The 20848-nt window shown below is 40.2% G+C and overlaps 3 protein-coding genes across 7 annotated transcripts; 2 read left to right on the forward strand and 1 right to left on the reverse strand.

Annotated features, from left to right (window-relative positions):
- The first annotated feature begins 664 nt into the window (after nt 1–664).
- Nucleotides 665–3891, forward strand: LOC122328600 (protein-L-isoaspartate O-methyltransferase domain-containing protein 2-like). Of its 2 annotated transcripts, XM_043224362.1 has the most exons (6): nt 665–996; nt 1217–1255; nt 1389–1491; nt 1601–1772; nt 1873–1996; nt 2397–3891. In XM_043224362.1, exons 1-6 carry the CDS (start codon nt 690–692, stop codon nt 2822–2824), a joined length of 1173 nt encoding a protein of 390 aa, XP_043080297.1. In that variant the 5' UTR covers nt 665–689; the 3' UTR covers nt 2825–3891. The 2 variants fall into 2 exon arrangements, with proteins under 2 accessions (XP_043080297.1, XP_043080298.1); XM_043224363.1 differs by lacking the exon at nt 1217–1255.
- Nucleotides 3892–4151: 260 nt separating this feature from the next.
- LOC122328599 (polycomb group protein ASXL1-like) lies at nt 4152–18606 on the reverse strand. 3 transcript variants are annotated; one of them, XM_043224360.1, is made up of 13 exons: nt 18077–18606; nt 14274–14356; nt 14091–14093; nt 13865–13982; nt 13586–13739; nt 11972–12045; nt 11109–11193; nt 10388–10507; nt 9499–9665; nt 9222–9318; nt 9017–9122; nt 8011–8923; nt 4152–7885 (listed from the first exon to the last, which is right to left on the reverse strand). In XM_043224360.1, exons 1-13 carry the CDS (start codon nt 18131–18133, stop codon nt 4874–4876), a joined length of 4989 nt encoding a protein of 1662 aa, XP_043080295.1. In that variant the 5' UTR covers nt 18134–18606; the 3' UTR covers nt 4152–4873. The 3 variants fall into 3 exon arrangements, with proteins under 3 accessions (XP_043080295.1, XP_043080294.1, XP_043080296.1); XM_043224359.1 differs by having other exon boundaries at nt 4152–7891; nt 18077–18605; XM_043224361.1 differs by lacking the exon at nt 10388–10507 and having other exon boundaries at nt 4152–7891; nt 18077–18605.
- A 589-nt stretch (nt 18607–19195) lies between these two features.
- Nucleotides 19196–20719, forward strand: LOC122329231 (THAP domain-containing protein 3-like). Of its 2 annotated transcripts, XM_043225421.1 has the most exons (5): nt 19196–19226; nt 19357–19491; nt 19575–19770; nt 19852–20025; nt 20104–20719. In XM_043225421.1, the coding sequence occupies exons 2-5, from the start codon at nt 19418–19420 to the stop codon at nt 20338–20340; spliced, it is 681 nt and encodes a 226-aa protein (XP_043081356.1). In that variant the 5' UTR covers nt 19196–19226; nt 19357–19417; the 3' UTR covers nt 20341–20719. The 2 variants fall into 2 exon arrangements, with proteins under 2 accessions (XP_043081356.1, XP_043081357.1); XM_043225422.1 differs by having other exon boundaries at nt 19201–19491; nt 19695–19770.
- Nucleotides 20720–20848: the final 129 nt, after the last annotated feature.

The raw sequence follows: 20848 nt of genomic DNA on the forward strand, positions 1-20848 counted from the left end.
GGACAAACCAAAATTCAAGAGAATTTTTTACCAAACTTTAAATAAATGGATACTTATTCATTGAAAATAAGAAAATATTCATTGAATTGGTCATAAGTGACAGAAAAAAAAACCTTTATATTACTAAAAGATTTATATTTGACATAAATGCTGTTATTTTGCACTTTATATTCATTAAAAAAGTAAAAAATAAATTAAAATAAATATTTAAAAATAAATAGTACAGATGTTCCTAATAACGAATGCTAAAACTTATCTTGAATTGCAAAAATCATTTATATTTTAATATTATTTCATTACTGTTTTACTGTATTTTTAATCAAAAGAATTTAGCCTTAGTGAACATAAAATATTTTTAAGAACGTTAAAAAACAATTACCGACCCCACTTTTGTACATTTTCCTATAGTCAGCCAGTCAATTTAGCATATTATTTTGTCTATTTACTTTATGGTAATATTAATACAGTTTTATATGTTACTCAGTCCTGCTACTGTGCTGGTGTGCCAGTCTTCTGAAGCAAAATCAGTTCAGATCCACTGTTATAGCAAGAAACTAACCAAAGCGGTTGTTTATCAGTTTTTCAAGACCTAAATCAACCCGAAGGTGTTTCCAGTTTTTCATCTTTAAATGCGTACTTACATGTCTTTCGTTTTCTTATCCTGTGCTTCACCCCTACAAAGAGCTAAAATGGGAGGTGCAGTCAGCGCTGGGGAGGACAATGACGAGTTAATTGACAACCTGAAGGAGGCTCAGTACATTCGCTCAGATCTGGTTGAACATGCGTTCAGGGCCATTGATCGTGCTGACTACTATCTGGAAGAATTCCGCGACAGTGCCTACAAGGATCTGGCCTGGAGACACGGTAACATCCACCTCTCTGCACCCTGTATCTACTCTGAGGTGATGGAGGCTCTGGACCTGCAGCCTGGCTTGTCCTTTCTTAACCTGGGCAGTGGCACAGGCTACCTCAGCACCATGGTGGGACTTATACTAGGTGAGTTCATAGAGAATATGAAGGCTTTCATTACGCTCTGGCATCATTTACTTCCTGTGACGTTCGAAAACTGTATTCTTTCTTCTGAGCAACACAAAGTTATTTCGAAGAATGGTAACTAAACAGGTTCCATTCTCGCTGACTTCCATTGTGGAAATCAATGAGAACTAAACATGTTTGGTTACCTTCATTCTTCAAAATATCTTCTTTTGTGTTCAAGAAAAGAAAAATAATTACACAGCTTCAGAGCAACATCAGGGTAAGTAAATGATTTTTTTTTTTAATGCGTTTGAATTATTAACATTTAACCCCGTTGTTGCTCTCTCACCAGTGGGTTTTCTTTATATTTCTTTACATGTGATCAGTGAATGTTTTCCACTGAATATTTCCAGGACCATTTGGTGTGAATCATGGTGTGGAATTACACGAAGATGTTATAGAATATGCTTATCAGAAGCTGGACTTCTTCATCAAGACAAATGATAGTTTTGACAGGTGTAGTAACTTTTGGGATTTTACTTCTATATTAAAACAACTTCATTCCATTGTTTAAAGTGTAATGTGCAGAAATGAGTGACTGAGATTGATCATTTTTTTGGTTTAGATTTGAGTTCTGTGAGCCTTCCTTTGTGGTTGGCAACTGTCTGGAGATTGCCCCTGAAAGCAGACAGTATGACAGGGTTTACTGCGGCGCAGGGGTCCAGAGAGAACATGAAGACTACATGAAGAAGCTGTTGAAGGTTGGCGGCATCTTAGTACTGCCCCTGGAAGAAAAGGTGAATAATAGGCAATTTTGCATTACATCTGGTTTCAGGTAATCCAGGGGAGATTGTGTGTGAAATGTATATATGCCTATGCATTTCTTATTTGTTCTAGCTCACCAAAATTACTCGGACGGGATATAACACATGGGAGACGAGAAAGATAATAGCGGTTTCTTTCGCACCACTTGTGCTCCCTAAACACAGAGAAAATGGGAAACCAAGAGCAGTGTCTATACGTAAGTCACCTATTGTATTTTATATTGCTTTATTACATTTGATCATTGTGGTCTTTTCTTTATTTTGGTATATTAATATGAAAAAATGCAATTTCACTTCTATAGCACATATGAACAGTACTGCACACTATGGTTTAAAAGTATACAAGAAAAAAAAAGTCAGAAAAATTTACCTTATTACAAATTGATTTCAACGATTATTTCTGTCATAGATGCTAAAAAAAATTCAGCTTTGCTTTTACAGGAACTAAAATGTTAAATAGAAAATAGCTTTTTTTGAATCGAACAAATGCAGTGTTGCTGAGAATAAAATATTAGATCTTACCAGATTTTGTGTGTATATTGAGTCTAATGATAATAGGATTGGTGTATATAAATAAATATGTTTCATGCTGTCCAGCTGTCATGTTTGAGGTGCGGAGTCTTCAGGATCTGTCCCGCATCTCCATCCGCCACATTCTAAAGAAATCCGGGTCTGGATCCTTGCCACTACCACGGAGAACTGGATTGAAGCGAAGAAATCACCTTAAACAGAGACGAGAGCACCGTGACACCCCTCTTCTGACCAATAGTTATTTGTTCATGAGTCGCTTGATTCCCGGACCCATGGACAACAACAACAACCAGTCATCCACAGACAATGAGGATGAAGAAGAAGACTGCAGAAGGGTTTGTGAACAACTAGAAGAAAAAGAAGAGAATGAGAGAAGGAATGAGGGCAGTGTTTTGGTGATAGAGACTCCAGTAAACCTCTTAAGAGAGAGGATCCTTAGCCTGCCTTTGCCAGAGCCTCTCAAGATGTATCTTCTTTACTACAGAGAGAAGTAGACTTCTCCCTCCAGTGAATAGTCTGTTGTAAACGTCTCACATCTACCTAGCACTGTCACATTAAGAATCCACTTTTTGCATTAACCCGATAACCTTTCTCATAGAATTTCACCACTCTTTGTTCAGCCAAGTCAGGTGGCACAGATACTTCATTTTATTTATCTATAGAGGAAAATTCTCATTTGGTTTATTGCTGGATCTGGATTCACGGTCTAGAATGCTAACTCAATCATGGAATCAAGAAACATTGAAAACAAATTTATTAATCTACGTTTCATGTTATTTGTGCAGTGACATTGTCAGATGGACATTAGTGGCTAACAATTTACTAAATCATAAATGCAGTGTATTCGCACTTGTTTTGTGAGTTATGTAACATCTAGTTTCAGTTCATAGATTTACTATGAAAAGTGGTTCTACTGGTGTATGGATTTGTAAAAAACGTCTAATTGTGTGCTGACTTACACTTATTGTGGGAAAATACAATGGCACGTTTAAAAGTGTTGATTGTCCAACACAATCAGTGTTGTACAATTTCAGGGATTTCAAGATGAAAGACTGATTATCTGAGATGTTTTGCCAATTTGAAATAATATTGGGTTTGTACCGTTTTCAGGGCCTTTTCATTTGCTTTTTGCTATATAGAAGTATAAAAGGTATAGTCTATAGTTGTGTAACAAGTTATACGATGGTGCTCTGAATTGTGGTAATGCTCTGATGTGTACTTAGTCCAGTGATGTAGAATGCACTAATTGGAAAAAAGCAACCCGTTTTGAATTATGCATTTATACCATCTATATCATGACTAAAATCCTTCACCTTTAAAATGGTCAGATATTATTTTCATTATGCAAATGAAAGTGTGCATGTGGCATACAGTTAACAATGAGGTGCCAAATGTAGCAAAGACTAGTGGGTCAAAACTGACTTGTAAATCAATTTTTGTTGTAAATTCAGTTTTTGGAGAACACAAACCAAAGTATTATGTATGTATTTTAAACAAACTCAGACCGTTGTCTCTGCAAACATTTAATGTAAAATTAAATAAAGTCTAAACACTGATAACATTGGACTCATGTGAGACCGATTAAATGCATAATTTAGATTACTGAAAGTGCGGACCATACTTTATGCATTATTATGAGGACTGAAGGTAAATCCTCTCTAAATGGGTGACATTGAAAGAAATATCTGCACATGCTGTGGAAACAAATACAATGATACCAATGTATCACTGTGATGATACAATGATACCTTTTTTCCCCAAACACAACTTTGGCCCACTTTACCCTCAGTTAAAAAATAAAATAAAAATCAAGTAAAGAAAATTTGTTTACTTTCAGCTTTATTAGATGTGAATACTGTGCTTAACCGCCAAGTACAGACTGAACTTCACTTTGGATAAGAAAATAAAAATGGAAACAAAAAGAAGAGTGAAAGCACTTACAAAATAACCAAAATGTATTTTCTTATTTAATGATTAAAAAAATAATCTTTGCAAGACATTACACACAAAATTCTCCTAAAGCTCTCTTCACTGAGAGGAATTCAAGAGAAGAAAACAAACAGGAACGCCACCATTTTCACACTGAACTGATGACTGTTGTCAAGAAGATGAGGTAAATGTTTTGTTGGGGGAAAAAAAGGCACAATTTACAATCAACCGTGCCATGTAAATTCACGTAATACCAATAATAATAATAATAACAACAATATCATTATTATTGTAATCATAATAATAATAATATTAATAATAATAACACCATAACAGCAATAGAAAAAATATGCAACAAAAATACAGACTGAATTTTTTTTATCTTACAAGTAATCTTCCAGCCCTATTGTATTGCCTGGCCCATCAAAAAAACAAAAACAAACAAAAAAAACAACTGTCCCATTTAAATCAACGCAGTGTCCTGCTTCATTCTTTGCTCAAAAGAGTCCAAGACTTTCAGTGGTATCCAACCACAGGCAAAGGGCTAGAATTGTCTGGAGTGGTCAAAGCATTTGCTCTGACCAACCGGCTCAGTTTGGAGGAGCTGCAACAAACTATCTGACAACCAGACATGAGACACACAGTTTTGAGGGGCCAATGCAATCGTCATGGCAGAAAGCGCCACAGCCCTGGCACATAATCATAGCCTTTAGTCGACAGGAACACTTGAGAGCCACTTCTTCTGCAGCACTGTCCGCAAATGCCTGAATGCTAAGCGTAGCATTCTGGCCTCCGCTGTTGCTGACGCTCACGCGTGGCCTTAGCTGTAGCACCCCATCGGCTAAACTGCGGGAGAACCCACTACCATCCACCACAGACACATTAGCTGTGTAACTGAAGCTTGATGAGGACCCTCCATTGCCCCCACTCTGCTGTAGTTTTGGTAGCTTACCATATAGCTGGTAAGGGAGACTGGAGGCTGATGAGGAAGGAGAGGAGGAAACAGGAGAAACGGAGGTGTCTGCTTGGCGGGTATATGGATTTTTGACTTGTTCCTTCTTGGCCATTCTAACTAGAGACATTTCCATATTTAGCAGTCCTTCCATAGCTCCTCCACCTCCATGAAAATTGTCCAGAGGCTCCTTTTTGGTTATTACAACAGAAGTATTGCCACTGTTTGGAGCAGTTGAGTTTTTGGTCAGAGCTTGTTGGCACGAAGGGCGTGAGGAAACTTCATTCTTTACTGTAGCTACAGGAGATAGCTGTTGCTGATACATCTGATGCTGAGGTGGTTGGGGTTTGCTCGGGCGCCAGTTAATCTTAACAGTAGGTACAACCTCTGATGGACAAAGGTCACCATGTGGAGGTGAGGGAGTATCAGGTGTGGTTCTGCACACAGACTGAGAAAGATTGTTAGGATGCTGTTGAAAGCTAGCTGGCCTCTCTGGAGTTTCACCCCTTGGAGGAAGAGGTCCAGGATGCTCTTTAATGACAGCCGATTCATAAACTGCAGCATTCTGAGAGTTCACATCCATTGAGGTTCTGGCAGAAGAGTTTGAAGGGAGGGATGTTATGACAGGTACTGCTCCGGGAGGCACTGCACCTCCGGGTTGTTGAGAAGTGAACTGAACATTTGTGGATCTTGGGCTAGCTTCCTCAAACAAGCATGCCATTCGAGATGGAGTAGAACCCGGTGGTGAAGAACCAAAGTTCCGACCAGGCCCAGGAGACACTCGGGCAGAAGAGGCTTTGTTTTGGAAGTCAGATCCACCAGTTTCTATAGGTCCTCCTGACTCAGACGGGCCTCTAAAACGTGGTCCCAAATTTCGTGGAGGTTGTCGACTGGTTGAGTTAATGGCAGGGGCACCTGGAAGTCGGTTAATTTCCAGCTTGCTGACTGAGTGAGGCTGGGGTAAAACCTTTTCTAAGGGTAGGCTGCCTTGAAGAAGCTGGGTGACAAGAGGGTTGTTGGCCTCTACAGAGGAAACTGGTCGAGATGAACCTTGCGCTCTTCTGCCAACGGGAGGAACTGCAATATTCTTTAAAGCAAAATCTTCTCCAGGCCCTCTGCTGAGAGGTTTGGTGTCATCATCTGCTGAGACAAACAGCTTCACTCCATTGCCATTATCATTCAGTCGTAGATTCCTACTTTGGTCCCTCTCTGCCTGCGTCAGGTATGCTTGCGTTTGGGCTTGTGAGGGCACAGTGGCAATCTGGTCCTGAGCATGGTTTATAGCATGGCTGTGAATTGGATGCTGCTTGTGGGGATGAATGATGGACTGGTTTGGCACACCATTAGGGAAGCGAGCCTGAATGACAGTTTGAGTATGGTTGGAGTTAGATATATGGGCTTGTATTACTGGTTGCTGGTGCTGAGGAGGATTCAACATTGAAGTGAGACGACTTGAGGTCTGAATGACAGGTTGATTCTGCAACTTTGTATTCTGAGCTTGCACGTTACTATCCATCTGGGTTCCATGCCAGTCCAGTGTTTCATCCTCTTGAGTTTCATTTTCAAAATCAGATGCTGTCTCTGTAGAATCACTGTGTCCTCCAGTGTCTTCCTCACCATTACTTGGTAGACAAGGCAAAGAGACTGATTTATATTTAGCATCACTTCCTCCATTCCTATGCTCTTGTATCATGTCCTCTCTCATGGAATGCTCTTCACTGCTTTCTACCCATCCATTTCGTGCTGTAACAAGTGTCTCTTTGGGCATTTTCAAGTCTGAGCCATGCTGGATAACTCCAGTTGTCCCTGGGTGATGCTCATCACTATTCTTTTCACCTTCCCAGGGTTGAGACGAAGCTGCCAAGGTCCTGATGACATCCACACCCTGGGCACCAAATCTTGGCAGCGAGTCTGGTATAGAGGTGGGCACTAAAGAAATGGAATCATTAGATGCTGGGGTGCAAACAGGAGTAGTTGTTCTGCTCTCACTGAACTCTGCATCCTCGCCTCTCCCCTCTTGGTGACTGCAAAAAGACTCTGGTTCACTTGGTGTAGGCACTGGGGTGTCTAAGGTCTGCTCTGAGGCTTTATCACTTGGGCAGGCAGTCACCTCTTCCACTCCACAAATCTCCTCCACCTGATCCTGGGAAGCAGGGCTGTCAGTTGCAGGTGGCGATAGCGTGAGTGTTTTCGGAGACTCAGATGGTGGTAAAGATGGGTTTGAAGACACAGAGGAAGGCGATGGTTCGGTAAGTGGGGTGGAGGTTTGAGGCCTGTCTGTTGAGTCTACACTGGACAGCTGTAGTTGTGCTCCAGACGAATGAGAGCTCGCAGGCGATTCCTGCTCCTCCAAATCAACTCTTCCTCCTCTTCTTCCTCCTCCTCCAGGTTCAACCGGCCCTGGGTGTTCTCTCGAACGCCTCCCGCTGGAGCGATCCGGTATCCCAGTACCACCCCCCGGGCCGCTCCCCCCAGGCCCTCCCCCATCTCCAGAGGCTGCAACAGCAGCAGCGGCTTCCCGCTGGGCACGGGCTTGCTGTGCACGGGCCTTGATGTCCGCCAGGGTGCGCGCCCCTGTCCCAGAGCGCCTCGACCCTTCACTGGGGGGGACGATGCGGGGACAGATTTGGTACGTTGGCGGCCCCTTGACCCAGGGCGGTTTGATCCGGGAGAGCTGTATCTAGTGGAATGGGCAGAAAAGAAACACTCATATGAGTTGTGGTATACATAAAAACAGTTTTTAACTACAACGAGGTGTACAAGAGACAAATTTGGAAAAAAATAACATGTCCAACATACCCGGATTGGCGGGACCTTGGGCTCCTCTGTTGTAGGTTGTGGCTTTTCTGAGTGCACACAGTCAACTGTGTTACGAAAGGACTGACGCTCATCCAGCCGCGCCCTTTTCTCGGGAAAGCTGGTGAAGGCCTGGGACTCGTCTGGCCTTCTCTTTTGCTCCTTGAGGTGAATTGCTGGACTTGCTGTGGCAGGGCTGGCAGCAGGGCTGCTCTCTCGGCTGCTTGCACCAGTGCCCGCTGTACCAGTGGTAATGACCGAAGCCCCATCGTCCAGCGGGTCGGTGGCAACAGCAGCAGTGGAGGAGGAAGAGGAAGAAGAGGAATCTGAGCTTGCAGCAAAAGTCTGTCTTTCTGAGGCAGAGGAGGGAGAAGAAGAGGGTGATGATGAAGATGACGTTGAAGAGGAGGATGAGGAAGGAGAGGAAGTGGATGCAACAGCTGGTTCAGGTACTTCAGGCAACAGGCGTGTGGAGGCTTCTGGTTCATCGCAGGTTGAGCTTGTAGAAGCTGGAGGAGGTGTAGGGACAGGAACAGGAGAGGGGACTGCCTCTGCAGAAAGGTTTTCTTCTGGAGCTTCCAGTCCGAGGTCTGTTTGAAGGACCACCTCTCCCTGAACTGCTGTCGCTTCTGGGACTGGAGATGCAACAGATGGTTCAACATCTGGAGTTGCAGTGCTTTCTGTTGTCTCTGCTGAAGGTACAGCCACTGTTGCAGTTTTGCAAAGTGTTCGCCGAGCTCTTCGTCTGAGGTCAGCACGTGAACGCCGCCTGATACGGCCTTCCCTCCGTCTCCTTCCAACACTTCGTCTCTTGGGTGTAGCCACTGTAGCAGAATCAGAATCGAGGACTGCACTGGCAACATCTCCAGCATCACTCATTGTGAGCTTTAATGCCTCTTCTCTCGTCAACCCAGACCTAAAGAAATAAATTGGGAAAAAATGGGATTAAATCAACATCAAAATTCTAGGAATTAAGCAGTTTAAGAATATTTAAAAAAGGTTATCAAACCTTTGGCCATGGTACTCCTCAAAGAACTTCTCCTTCCATGCTTCTACTTTCTTCTCCTTTTCCATCTCTTGCCTGAAGCGAACCTGCATCTCATGTGTGAACTCACCCAAGAGTAAAAATATTTAGAGAGTAAAGTTAATATACAGTTTTTGACGGTTTCTACAATTTCTTTACATATATTACAGAACAATAATAATAGACTTACCCTCAGCTAGACGCTCTTTCCAGCTTTGAGATGCATGAGTGAAGAATTCATTATTGAGGGCCGAGCTGCTTAGCCGAGCTAGGCCATCAGGGCCAACCTACATATTAAAAGAATGAAAATTGGGTGAGGGAAACAAAACAAAAAAACAAACAGAAAAAAAAAATATATATAAATAATAAATAAATAATATACACACATACGCATACATACATACATACACACAAAATACCAATATAACTGTAACAAGCAAAAATGTAAAAACCTTTAAGAAACATACCTGTCTGTCCACTTCTGGTAAAAGCTGGAGTAGTTGCTGCTGGGAATGAGGAGGAAAAGCAGCAAAGGTGCGCGTATTGATGAGAGCGCGAATGTTGGTGTTTACAAGGATTGAGCCAGGAGTCTCAAAATCCACCTCCACTCCCCCTCGATTCCTTTTCATGGGACCTGCAAAATATAGTCTTACATTAAGTGTACATAAGATCATTGCTTAATGAAACCTTGCATGGCAGGGACATATTTATGTAATCTCTTTATAGCAGACTCTACAGGTCTACATTAACAAAACTGATCTAAATGATCAACACAAATTTAAATAAATCACAGGGTGTTATGGCAGAGAATAATAATAATAATAATAATAGCTTAAATTCCAGATAGGTCCACAGAACATTACATCAGCCAGTGCTGCAATTAATAAACCAAAGCATAACGCACACTACAAAACATATCTTCAATGAAAATAGACAAAAAAAAAGAAAAAAAAAGAAAAGACAAACCTGACAAAGACAAATGGTTGGTACTCTGCAATAGACTAAAACATTATGACACAAACCAGCATGACACAAGATGCACATAACAACCTATGTCCTTGATTTAATAAAATCAAGGCAAAAATACACGTACACCCTTTTTTGCATGCAACCATCTACTGCAAATAAAAAAACAAAAAAAAAAAAAANCCAAATGTCTTAATTGCTGGTTAGAAATAATGAAGATTGGGACACAGTTTGTCAATAGATTGGCTCAAACATGTTAGCTATTCACTCCCTCCTGTGTAAAACCTGGAAAGGAGTTATTGAATTACTGATGTTCTATGGAAAGTGGTAAGCAAGGGGCTTAGAAGTAGTAATTAATACATGGGGGTCCTTGGTTTTCATCCTCTGTACCTGAACGAAGACCACGTATGCTCTTGAAGTGCTGGGTGCGTTTCCAGCCCAGCTCGGAGCGGGTACGGAGAGTGGGGCCTGGACCCCCCCTAGAGCCTTCCCTGCGCCTCCCCGCTGCTCCTGAGGGTAAAGGTGGGGGGAGGATGGAGGCTGGTGAGACTCTCTAAGAACGAGTGAGTGTGGGTAGGGCAGCTGAGGCATGAAGGCTAGTGGCACTAAAGAGGCCAAAGTGACAGGCAAAGATTTGGCATGTGCGTGAAACACGAAAAGTCAAAAGGGACGGATATCCCAAGGCACAGAGACAAAGAGGAAGAGGGATGAATGGATATCTCTAAGGCGCAAATGCAAAGCAGATATCCAAGGGGAACAGAGCAGGGCTGACAAGACAAACCAGAAACACTGCTTTTACACTGAGGGGTATTGACGTTCAAGTGACAAACACGTCAGTGGCTTCTAGAAAAGATGCTGCTTTTAGTGCAAAGTTAACCAAGAAAGAGAGGAGGCGGCTGTCAACAGGAGGGAACTGTGGGAAAACTGCCCTTGAGGAGACTGCACTATAAATGATTAGAGAGTGTCAGTGCGTAAAATTACAAACACTGTCAGGCCACTCAGATAAAGAGCATCCACAGTCAGAGGGAGCAGGTATACAAAACCACTGCAGAGTGGGGGGGAAACAGAAAGAAGGGGGAGGAAAAAAAAAGTGAAAAAGAATTATTGTAACCTGATGGGACGTGTTCACCGTTGACCTTGAGAGGAGTGAGCACTACACGGGGCATCATCACAGCTTTCTTCCTTTGTCTCCCTGACTGTAAGAGATGGGAGAAATAATCATGAGCACTTACACACAGGTCCTCCACAGACATGGAAAATAATAGCATGCTCATAAGAGAATTTTAATGGAAATGCATATGCCCGGTAAAATTTGAGAATGTTAGGATTTTATCAATAGAATATTAAGAAATTCAGGTACACAGAACATAGAAGCAAAGGACGTGGTGTAAGCGTCCTGGGGATGACAACTCATTCTCTATGGGAACTGAGTGGCCGGCAGGGGATTGCAAGACTGACAAGCAGTGAGAATGTTTAAGTTCAACATTAAGCAAATGAGAGGGGGGAAAGCAAGAAGCCAGCCTTAAGTTTCAAAATCTACTGATTGGTGGCAAAGTTTCTTATGGATTCAGTTCTTACGTTTTTTTCCCCCCTGCATTTACTGTAAATGATCAACCGAACAAATGATCAGTTTAGAACATGATATTTAAAATCAAGAAATCCCCAACCTGAAATTTAAACGACAGCAGAAAAGAGCAAAAGGTCTTAGTCATGACCAGTGTTGTCAGTGTTATCTTTGGGGGTTTCTTGACTTGACTCACATCAACTTTCAGAACTTCACTAATGACTAATTTTCACATAGTGATGTCATGCATTCAACTGCCTTCTGGCATAGCTGGTGATCTGAGGAGGAGTTGAGTGCTGTGCATTAGAATGACGGTGAGATGGAAATCCATTCTTGGAGCGTCCTGCATGTAAAAATTTGTTATGAAGGTGATGGTTCAGTGCAAAGGTGAAGTTAGGCACAGCTGGTACCTGTGAGGAGCGACTGAGTCTTGTCTGTGGTTCTGTGGAGCAAGAAGCACTGGAGGAAGTCTCATCCACAGAAGCTAGAACAAAGAGGAAACAAGCAGAATATCCATCAACAATATTACTGCAGCAAATCACTTTTTAATCCTGTTCATGTTTATTTGATTCACAGAGAAAAGAATATGATGTTGATATTACAATTTCTTAACTTCATAATTTTTGTAAAATGCTAGTGTATTTTTCAGTATTTAATTTCAGCTGCTAATTAAAAAGATGAGATTAAAGACAATTACAACCATCTGCTGCACATTAAAATATAAATACCATAGAGTAAAACAGCGACAATTCATCAATAGTATAGCAGTAATTCACTGTCATTTCCTACATGTTATTTACTAACAGGTGAATGTTTATGTTTTGTATTGTAGGTTGATGGTTTAGTATTGGGGAGAGGATGAGCAGAGGGGACGTCAAAATTCTGTTGACCGAGTGTTGCATTTATTTTGCATATCACTTCATATGCTTTACCACCATAAAATGCACAAAAAGAAGCCTCGATATCGTTTATGATTGCTCGTAAATTAGTTCTCCCAATATCTAACCTCTCTGGAGCTACTGGGTGTTGCTAATGATAAGTAATCACTTGTCATAAACATGCAATTTTCATTGATTACAAACTGCGCTGAACCTGTGAAACCTGCAAAGATAATATTTATTTACTAAAAACCACAGTAATCACATCAGGCTATACTGCAATTCCTGTCGGTGTCCTCCCAATTTAACATCTTTTCAAAAAGATCATTAGGAATTATACCATTGGAAATACTCTATTTTAATCAAACTAATGTTAAAGCATTTTTAGAACCTATAGTAACCCAGTTTGAATATCAGCCATTGCCTGATCGAGCAGATTCTTAGAAGACAAAATATTTATCATTGCATACTTTTCCCCCACTTACCATTTGTAATGGATTATGATTCAAGTTATATTTTGCAATAGGTGGAAAATATGCATGTATTCCATTACATAAACTTCCTAAGCCAGGGAAAGAAAGATCCAGCGCCCAATTCAGGAGCAAAGACATTCAATACTTGTAATTGCTTTATAATGTTTATCACATTTAGGCCTAGTAATCTTTTTAAAATGTTTAGTTATGGTGAAGATATATTTAAAAAAAAAAAAAAAGAATTGATACTGCTGATGTCTCTAGAAGATTTTTTACAAAAATTCAGAAAATACAGCAAATGTGAAATACATTGTCATTTTCAGGCATAATTTTGCATGTATTCTCCTTCACGCAACACAAATACATGTTCTAAACCACTCTCATCTAGGTCACTGCTGGATGTGTCATGTGCCGCAGTATCCATGGCAACACACACATCCAAAGCAAAAAAGAAATCAATGTCTCTCAGGCACTACATGCTTCTTAAGCTCAGGGTATTTAATGCTCATCACCATTTGGAATCAAAGCTTTTCTTAAAATGAAAAGATGGGGCCTCTACTTTTCAGCTCTTTTATATGCTTCTTTAATTTATAAGCCTGTTCCACTTACTGGAAAAGAGGCTGAATGAATCAATTCTGGGAAAAAAAATGAAAAGAATGAATAGTCCACACACCATCATTTTCACCACTAGCAGCAGCCGTTTCTGTGGAGTCACAACTCTCCTGCTCCGCTCCTTCAACTGTTGATGTGGTGGATGCTGTAGGAGTGCCGGTCCCATCTCCAGACTCGTTTGCAGTTGGGCTCTTTGTCCACTGAAGTGCATTTTTCTGTAGGCATCAGTGGGTACATACAGACACAGGATATGTAGCTCTTTCTATGCTGGTTTTGGCATCATAATCCAGAGTGAAAAGTGTAAAGCACTTAAATGAAGAGAGGGATTTATAGACTCTACCTTTAAAGTAAACAAACTCATCCTTCCAGGAAGCTTGAAGAAAATACTGTTCTTCACTCTGTCTCCTCTGACCTGAGAGTGAAGCATGGTGACCAGGCAGGCTAGAGGAGCTGTGCCACTGAGGGAGGATGGAAAGTAGGGAAGAAATGTCTAAGCGCTGCTCAAGAAGGCAAGACTAAACTGATTTAGAATGCACAATACAACATACTGAATTCAATTCACTTACCTTCTATTTTAGGGTGAGAAATGTTTGAGAAAGGAGAGAAACACAAAATAGAATTTTAAAAGATAATCAGACAGAGTCTAGAAACAGTAAAAATTTACTCAAACAGAAACAAATCTCAAGCATAAATATTTCTTTTAAAATAGAAACACTACAATAATATTCATGAACTTGTTTATACTAGACCTCATTTCTTTGAGCCCCTTTGTTTGGATGACATGCAGAATCTGTTTGGGCGTCATTGGGGCATCAGAAAAATTCTCCAGAACCTGCAAAAGGTCAAAGAAATCACATCAAATCAACAACTATTCAATTTAGTATACAGTCAAACCAATTAACTCATTCATGTTAGGGACAGGAAGACTACACATTTTCAAATTTAGCCGGTTGGTGGGATGCATGAACAATTGCACTTGTAATGGCATGAGAGACCAACCGCACCTATATGAACATACCTGTGGCATTTAAAGAAAAATCTGTGAGGGTTTTACTGTGAAAAATCCCTTAACATTTAAAGCACAGCACACTCTCAGCTTGCCAATTACAGTGCCACATCAATTCATACTTATTTTAAGACCATGTCAGTTTTAACAGAAACACCCAGCTTTCTTCTGTTATGTCTGTATTACACAGGTACTGCACAATGTACAAAGCATAAAATTGACCTGCAGCCATCACACACTGAGTAGTTCCAGGCTTATACCTTTTATACCTATATGACTGATTACTACAATAGCAGACATTTCTCTCTCCATTTATACAGAGAAAATAATATCCTCCTAGTCCTGGTGCATAAGAGCATGTAACCTTCTGCCTGTATGGTGGTTAAAATAGGAAACACTGCTCCCCGCTGCGCTCAGCTAAGTCTTGAACCAAGGACACTGGAACAGGAAATGGAACAGCACAAGCTACAAAAGAAATGTGCACTAAATTATAAAATACCAGGTGCACTTCCTGCAAGGAAGCAGGCATGAAAAACGTCAAGCTGTGAGAACATCACCCAAACTACTAGGCAATGACAAGACAAACTTTCCAGTTATTTATAACAGTTCTGACAAAGCACAAAAAGTCAAGTATATAAAATGGGATTGAAAGTAGTGGCACGTTTAAGCACTGCCTCTGGAGAGGCATGCATTGTGTCAGCCTGGTCTTTACTCCTCGTAACCCAGCCATTTCATGGTATGATATCGAATAAAAATAGAGTGATGTCATAAACCATCATAATTCAGAGGACAAACAACACTGATGCTTTTAAATATGTATTTTGGTATTCTTAAAGCAGCATCTTCATTGCCTCCATATTTGGGACATGCACCTTACGATACAGAACTTCTTATTTCGGTCCAACTTTGAAACAAATGTATTAAAGTGATAAATGGGACCCACAAAATATCTGCCATTATTTACTGACTGTCATGTTGTTCCAAACCTGTATGAGTTTCTTCTGTTAAACAGAATGGATATTTTGCATAATGCGGGTAACCAAGCTGTTGTTGATTTCTATTGAGTTCAAAAGTATGAAAAATATACAAAGTTCTGTTCAGGAGAAGAAATTCATACACGCTTGGAAGAACTTAAAGGGCGAGTAAAATACAATTGTCGTTTTGAGTGAACTGTTCCTTTAAGGAGTAGATAAATATTTTCTGAGAGGTACCCAAGACTACCAATATTAGCTAGATAGGAAAAAAAACTGAAACAAGTGTAAAATCATTTAAGAGATCTTATAAAATATAATTCATCATCATATGGATTTCATAAATACATATCCAACAGACTGGGCAAGAGGTTAAATTTACAAACAAAACTCATTCTGGATGGAAAAAAGGCTCTGATCCTCATTTAAGTGTGACGTTTCCCTTGTTCCCACAAACATCCAAACCATTTGTAGAGGATGCAGTATTAGTCCAACCACAAAAAACAAACCACAGCTTCACCCACATCCAGAAACAGGACTAATGAAAACCAAATTCCCTCTCTCAAAAATAGGTTGTTTTTTAACAAACCAAGAACCGTTACAATCACCTTAAGCAAGGAACCATCGAGAAGGACGACAAACACAAAATAGGTGGCCTGCTTCACATTTCCTATTGCTTCCAAGTGTATCGCCAAGATGATCTGATATACACTGGCCTTGAGCCCAAGCATCTGGTTGCATCTTACTCTCAAAGCTGCCATTTCACACCGCTGCTTTTGTTTCAAAGTCATTATATAAACCCTCACGCACATTCACACAACCAAATCATCTAAAATACCCGATCATCCTTCGATCAATTCAATTCTGCTTTTACATTAAGTATTCAGTTTGCTTGAGAACATTCCCTTTTGTCCTCATCTCCCTGAGAGCCTGTCCTATTACTACAAAAGAGGACTCAGTAGGTGACTATCCATCCAGGTGTACAGACATGCCCATACCTGCTTCCCAAAGCTCAACCACTGAGTGAGATACCTGCAAAAGGGCACTGTCTGTAATGTGTTTGTTTGGTATGAGTTGGGTTGATAATCTTCTTGGATTTTAACCACAGAAAATACACTAAGTAAACATTCATATGAGATCAGAAATTATGTTACTAAGACCTGGTGTCGTATTATGAATTATAGCGTTTAAACCGAGACATATAACACAGCATTGTAATAAATGACACAAGTTGTGGTTCTCTAGCACATGAGATACACACCCAAAACGGCACTCGAGTTTCAAGATCTACTTTCACCAGATAGCACAGTCTGTAGCTCATCCAACCTTTCTTGCTCTTAATCTGAAACTAGCCATGAGTTAAACTACAAAAATGACTGAATTCAAAAAACAGCCTGGGCTGTTTGCGTGGATCAAATTCAAGAGTGAGAACTGCCAACACCATCTAGAAATGCAGACAAAGACCTGACATACATAATTGACTACAACCACATAAGATTTTTTTAAACAGACAAAGCAGAAACAGGTAGATGAATTCAACTACACAGGCTCATTTTGTCTGAGACACTGTATATAACATAAGGTCAGATACATTTTCACACCATACAGGTCTATTTCTATTATTTCTCTATTTTTACAACAACACAAAGATACTGATAAGTCTAGTGTCTGATATGAATAACCTAGTTTTTGTGTGAAACAATTACTTGAAAAAATTACTGCAAAAGAGAAACTAGGATAATGCAGATCATTTGAGAAAAGCATCTTCTGAATAACAAAACACAGAATGTAGATGTTACATTTAATATGCAACAATATATGCATGACAGACCAGTTTTACACACCCTTGGACCACCACGGTGGAGAAAAAAAGCAGAACCCCTACTTTCATAATAGCAGACCTGTTTAGTCTTCCCATATCTTTAGCCACAATGCATATTTTGATCCAGATGCGAATCATTCAAGAGGTTTTTTACTTTAATAGTAATTTTATTTAGTATCCAAAACTGACAAAGAAGATCAATGGCATACGAACTAGATAGAAACATACAAATATGGCCTGCTATATTTTAACAGTCGCTGCTTAAAAAACAAACAAGACGTAGAAATGAGCATTTACGACACACATTTAGTAAGAAAATGAAATCTTTAAATGATAGACAGATATCCCACGATGGGTATTATCAGCATTTTACTCAGCTCGCTAAAAGAAGCCCTGCAAACAAAGGGTCAAACAGGCAGAGCAGCTAATGCGCTAGGCTACCAGCAAGGGCTCTTTCATTCAAATGGGACACAAACGCTAGAAATGTAACGCTTATGTTGACAGGGTAAGTACAGGGACAGTGGACTAAGATCCGTATAAGAGCCACAAAGGTAAAAGCCGGGTTATGAAACATCACATACTGCCTACAGATACACAAACAGCAGTAACGACGGCGGCGTCTGCATGTGTCCAACCCGACAACAGCTCGAGCCTAGCGCGACACAGCTTTGTTCGCGGCTCCCGTACAACACCCCTAACCCCACGCACGGGGATTAAACCGTCACAATTGACTTAAAACGGTTAATATATTACCATACGAGCTGCCTCGGCCCACGTGCGCTCCTTCTTTCTCTTCTGTTTGTCCTTCATTTCCTCAGCGTTGTCGCGCGGGTGCGGATTTCTGCAGCGGATATGAAACGTGTGCGTGATATACGGCAAGCCCGCTAGCGTGCTAGGCTAGCTGCAACACCAAACGGGTCTTTGATTCCCTTTCGCCCTAAGAACTTGCGTAGTCGCTCTGTTCAAAGACGCACGCGTTTCCGTAGAACGGCTTGCCTAAAAAGCTGTCGGTTGTTGCAGCAGCGGCGTTCCAGAGAGTTTTTTTGTAACGTCTCGCTGGTTAAACGGAGGTAAACAGAGACAGGGCGAAGAACAGGCGAGCCCCAGAAGCCTTTGGCATACTGCAGGAAATCCTCGGTTTGGAATGCAAGACGAGGAGAACACAACAATGAGGTCAAAGGTCAAACACACTGCAGGAATGCAACACAAAAACAATTCTCCCCATCCCCCTCTTCTTCTTCAGTAGATCCTACAGCCGCTTCTCATCTGACGCATCTGACGGGATGAGGCCACGCCCATTGTTATGTGCGGCGAGATCAAACGTGATTCATATTAGGAAGCACGACACACAACAACAAAAATACTACAATTATTGTTTTTTTGCGCGTTGTGAAGATTCTCTGTGGATTTTTACTGCATAAAACAATCTCACACTTTTAAAAACATTATTTAAAGTAAACATTCCTACATGCAAATGAAAACACAATATGTCATGGTTCCGTGGAAATGGATTTTAACCTCAGCGTTATTTGAATATGCAGTGTAATTAAATAGGAGATGTACTGACATATTTTACACACTTCCTTTTATGGAGTTTTGACATAGAATGATCTTTTTGGGTGGGACTTAAAACCGTGCATCTCATGTAAATATGTAATGTAAAATGTTCATATTAAGTCCACTCTTTTATTGATAGTTTCCCAATCATAAAAATATATATTACCAGAAGTATTAAACGGATCAAGAAATTTTGCTTAAATAATTTACTAAACAAATCTTTATTAAAGGACTTTTAGGAATTTCTTAAGTGTTTGACTGAGGTGCATCTTCAGCATATTCTACCACAAGACTTTTATTTTGAAAAGCGTGGAGGCGAATCACCGGAAAAATAACTGAAATCAATGTAATGTAGTTCGTTTTAAGGATTGTCTTTTGCGAATAAGAGAATGTTATCTCGGAGTTATCTCATCTTTATTGTTTGTAATATAATGAATATACCAAATAATGCAGCAAAGATCATGTTCACGTTATAGGTTTAATCACTTTGAGACACTGCGGGGCTTTTGATAAGCGCCATCTTTGTTCGGGGCAAAGATGCCGAAAAGTTGTTCTGCATATAATTGCACAAATAGGTACAATAACAAAAATCCCGAAATCACGTTCCACAGGTAGGTAACGATGGACAATAGTCTGACGATGATAAAGGCATCCTAAATATATTCGGCAAAATGTTATCTTTATCCCTTGTCAGGTTCCCTTTTAGTAAGCCATCGGTTTTGAAACAATGGTTAAAGAACATTGGACGTGATGACTTTCAGCCAAAGAAGCACATGGTCATCTGTTCACTTCATTTCACCCCTGATTGTTTCAGTGGTTTGGGCAACCGTAAAAATCTATTGTGGAACGCAGTGCCAACTCTCTTTGCAGTCCCAGCTCGGGATACAAAGGTAAATAAGGTCACACTATAGAGAAATTTAATACAAAATCTGTTTTTCATAGTTGTCTCGTTGTCATCTTTGTGCCGTCAGCAAAATAATTGTAGGAAGAGGCTGAAGAGAGCTTTAAAGGCTGCTGCTGATAAATGGGATGACACCGCACCTGACAGGACGCCTCTTTTCACTGAGGAAACTCAAACTGAGGAGATGCATGAGGATGCTCAACACTCTCACGGCACTGAAGAGGCTTACTGTCAAACCACAAAAGTGAATCTTTTATCTTACAGCCTACTCTTATATTTCTGTGCATTTATAATAATTATGCATTACATTTTTTTTTAACAGGATTTAGCTGCCACAGACCACACCTATGCACTTTGGGATCCATGTACGACAAAAGCCCGTTTGTTTAATGTTTTAGATGCTAACAGCTGGCTGCAGAAAAGGCTGCAGACCAAATGCAGATTGATAAAAAGAATGAAACTCAAACTGCTAGATGCTCAAAGAGAACTTCTGACTTTGCGTCGACAGCTCAGATATAGACATACATATCGTCAAAGAAATTCACAGCTCCTAGTATAATGGGGAAGTGGCTCCACAACCTAGTCAAGCAGTAACGAAGACCTCGGGTTGCACAAACATCTTTGAACTTTAAAGAAGCCAGAACTTTTGGTAATTTCTTGAAAAGCAGCAAAAGTGACAATTTTTTTTCGTTAATTGGACAGATACGTCCAATTAAAACTTAAATTTACTGTGCTTTGGTTTTGACTTGTGTGAAAGATTTTCTGCCCAAAGAATTTTTAGAACATTTCTAGAATAAATGGTAACATTTTACAGTAAGGTCCCTTTTGTTAATCTTTGTTAACATTAGTTAGGAATAAAAAAAAAAATTGATGGTACATGCAAGTTCAGACTTATGATTTTAATAATGCATTAGTGAATGTTGAAATGAGCATTAACTAGTTAACTGCTTTTACACAGAACCTTATTGTAAAGTGTTATTGCTTAAATTCTATCAAATGTCACCCTGCTGAAAATATTTAAATAAACATTATGTAAGTTTGCTCTATTTTTTTTTTAAATAAAAGAA

Source organism: Puntigrus tetrazona, chromosome 23 (assembly GCF_018831695.1).
Source record: "Puntigrus tetrazona isolate hp1 chromosome 23, ASM1883169v1, whole genome shotgun sequence".
NCBI lineage: Eukaryota > Metazoa > Chordata > Actinopteri > Cypriniformes > Cyprinidae > Puntigrus > Puntigrus tetrazona.

Bases quoted from the DNA above. Each gene is read 5' to 3' on its own strand.
- LOC122328599 (XM_043224359.1), bottom strand. From the start codon at position 18,133: ATGAAGGACAAACAGAAGAGAAAGAAGGAGCGCACGTGGGCCGAGGCA. The intron at 9,666-10,387 runs GTACAGAGGATG...TATATTTTGCAG, and splicing joins CATACGTGGTCTTCGTTCAG to GTCCCATGAAAAGGAATCGA. The intron at 8,924-9,016 runs GTTTGATAACCT...TTATTTCTTTAG, and splicing joins GAGGAGTACCATGGCCAAAG to GTCTGGGTTGACGAGAGAAG.
- LOC122328600 (XM_043224362.1), top strand. From the start codon at position 690: ATGGGAGGTGCAGTCAGCGCTGGGGAGGACAATGACGAGTTAATTGAC. The intron at 1,492-1,600 runs GTGTAGTAACTT...TTTTTGGTTTAG, and splicing joins ACAAATGATAGTTTTGACAG to ATTTGAGTTCTGTGAGCCTT. The intron at 1,997-2,396 runs GTAAGTCACCTA...CATGCTGTCCAG, and splicing joins ACCAAGAGCAGTGTCTATAC to CTGTCATGTTTGAGGTGCGG.
- LOC122329231 (XM_043225421.1), top strand. From the start codon at position 19,418: ATGCCGAAAAGTTGTTCTGCATATAATTGCACAAATAGGTACAATAAC. The intron at 19,492-19,574 runs GTAGGTAACGAT...ATCCCTTGTCAG, and splicing joins CCCGAAATCACGTTCCACAG to GTTCCCTTTTAGTAAGCCAT. The intron at 19,771-19,851 runs GTAAATAAGGTC...TTGTGCCGTCAG, and splicing joins TCCCAGCTCGGGATACAAAG to CAAAATAATTGTAGGAAGAG.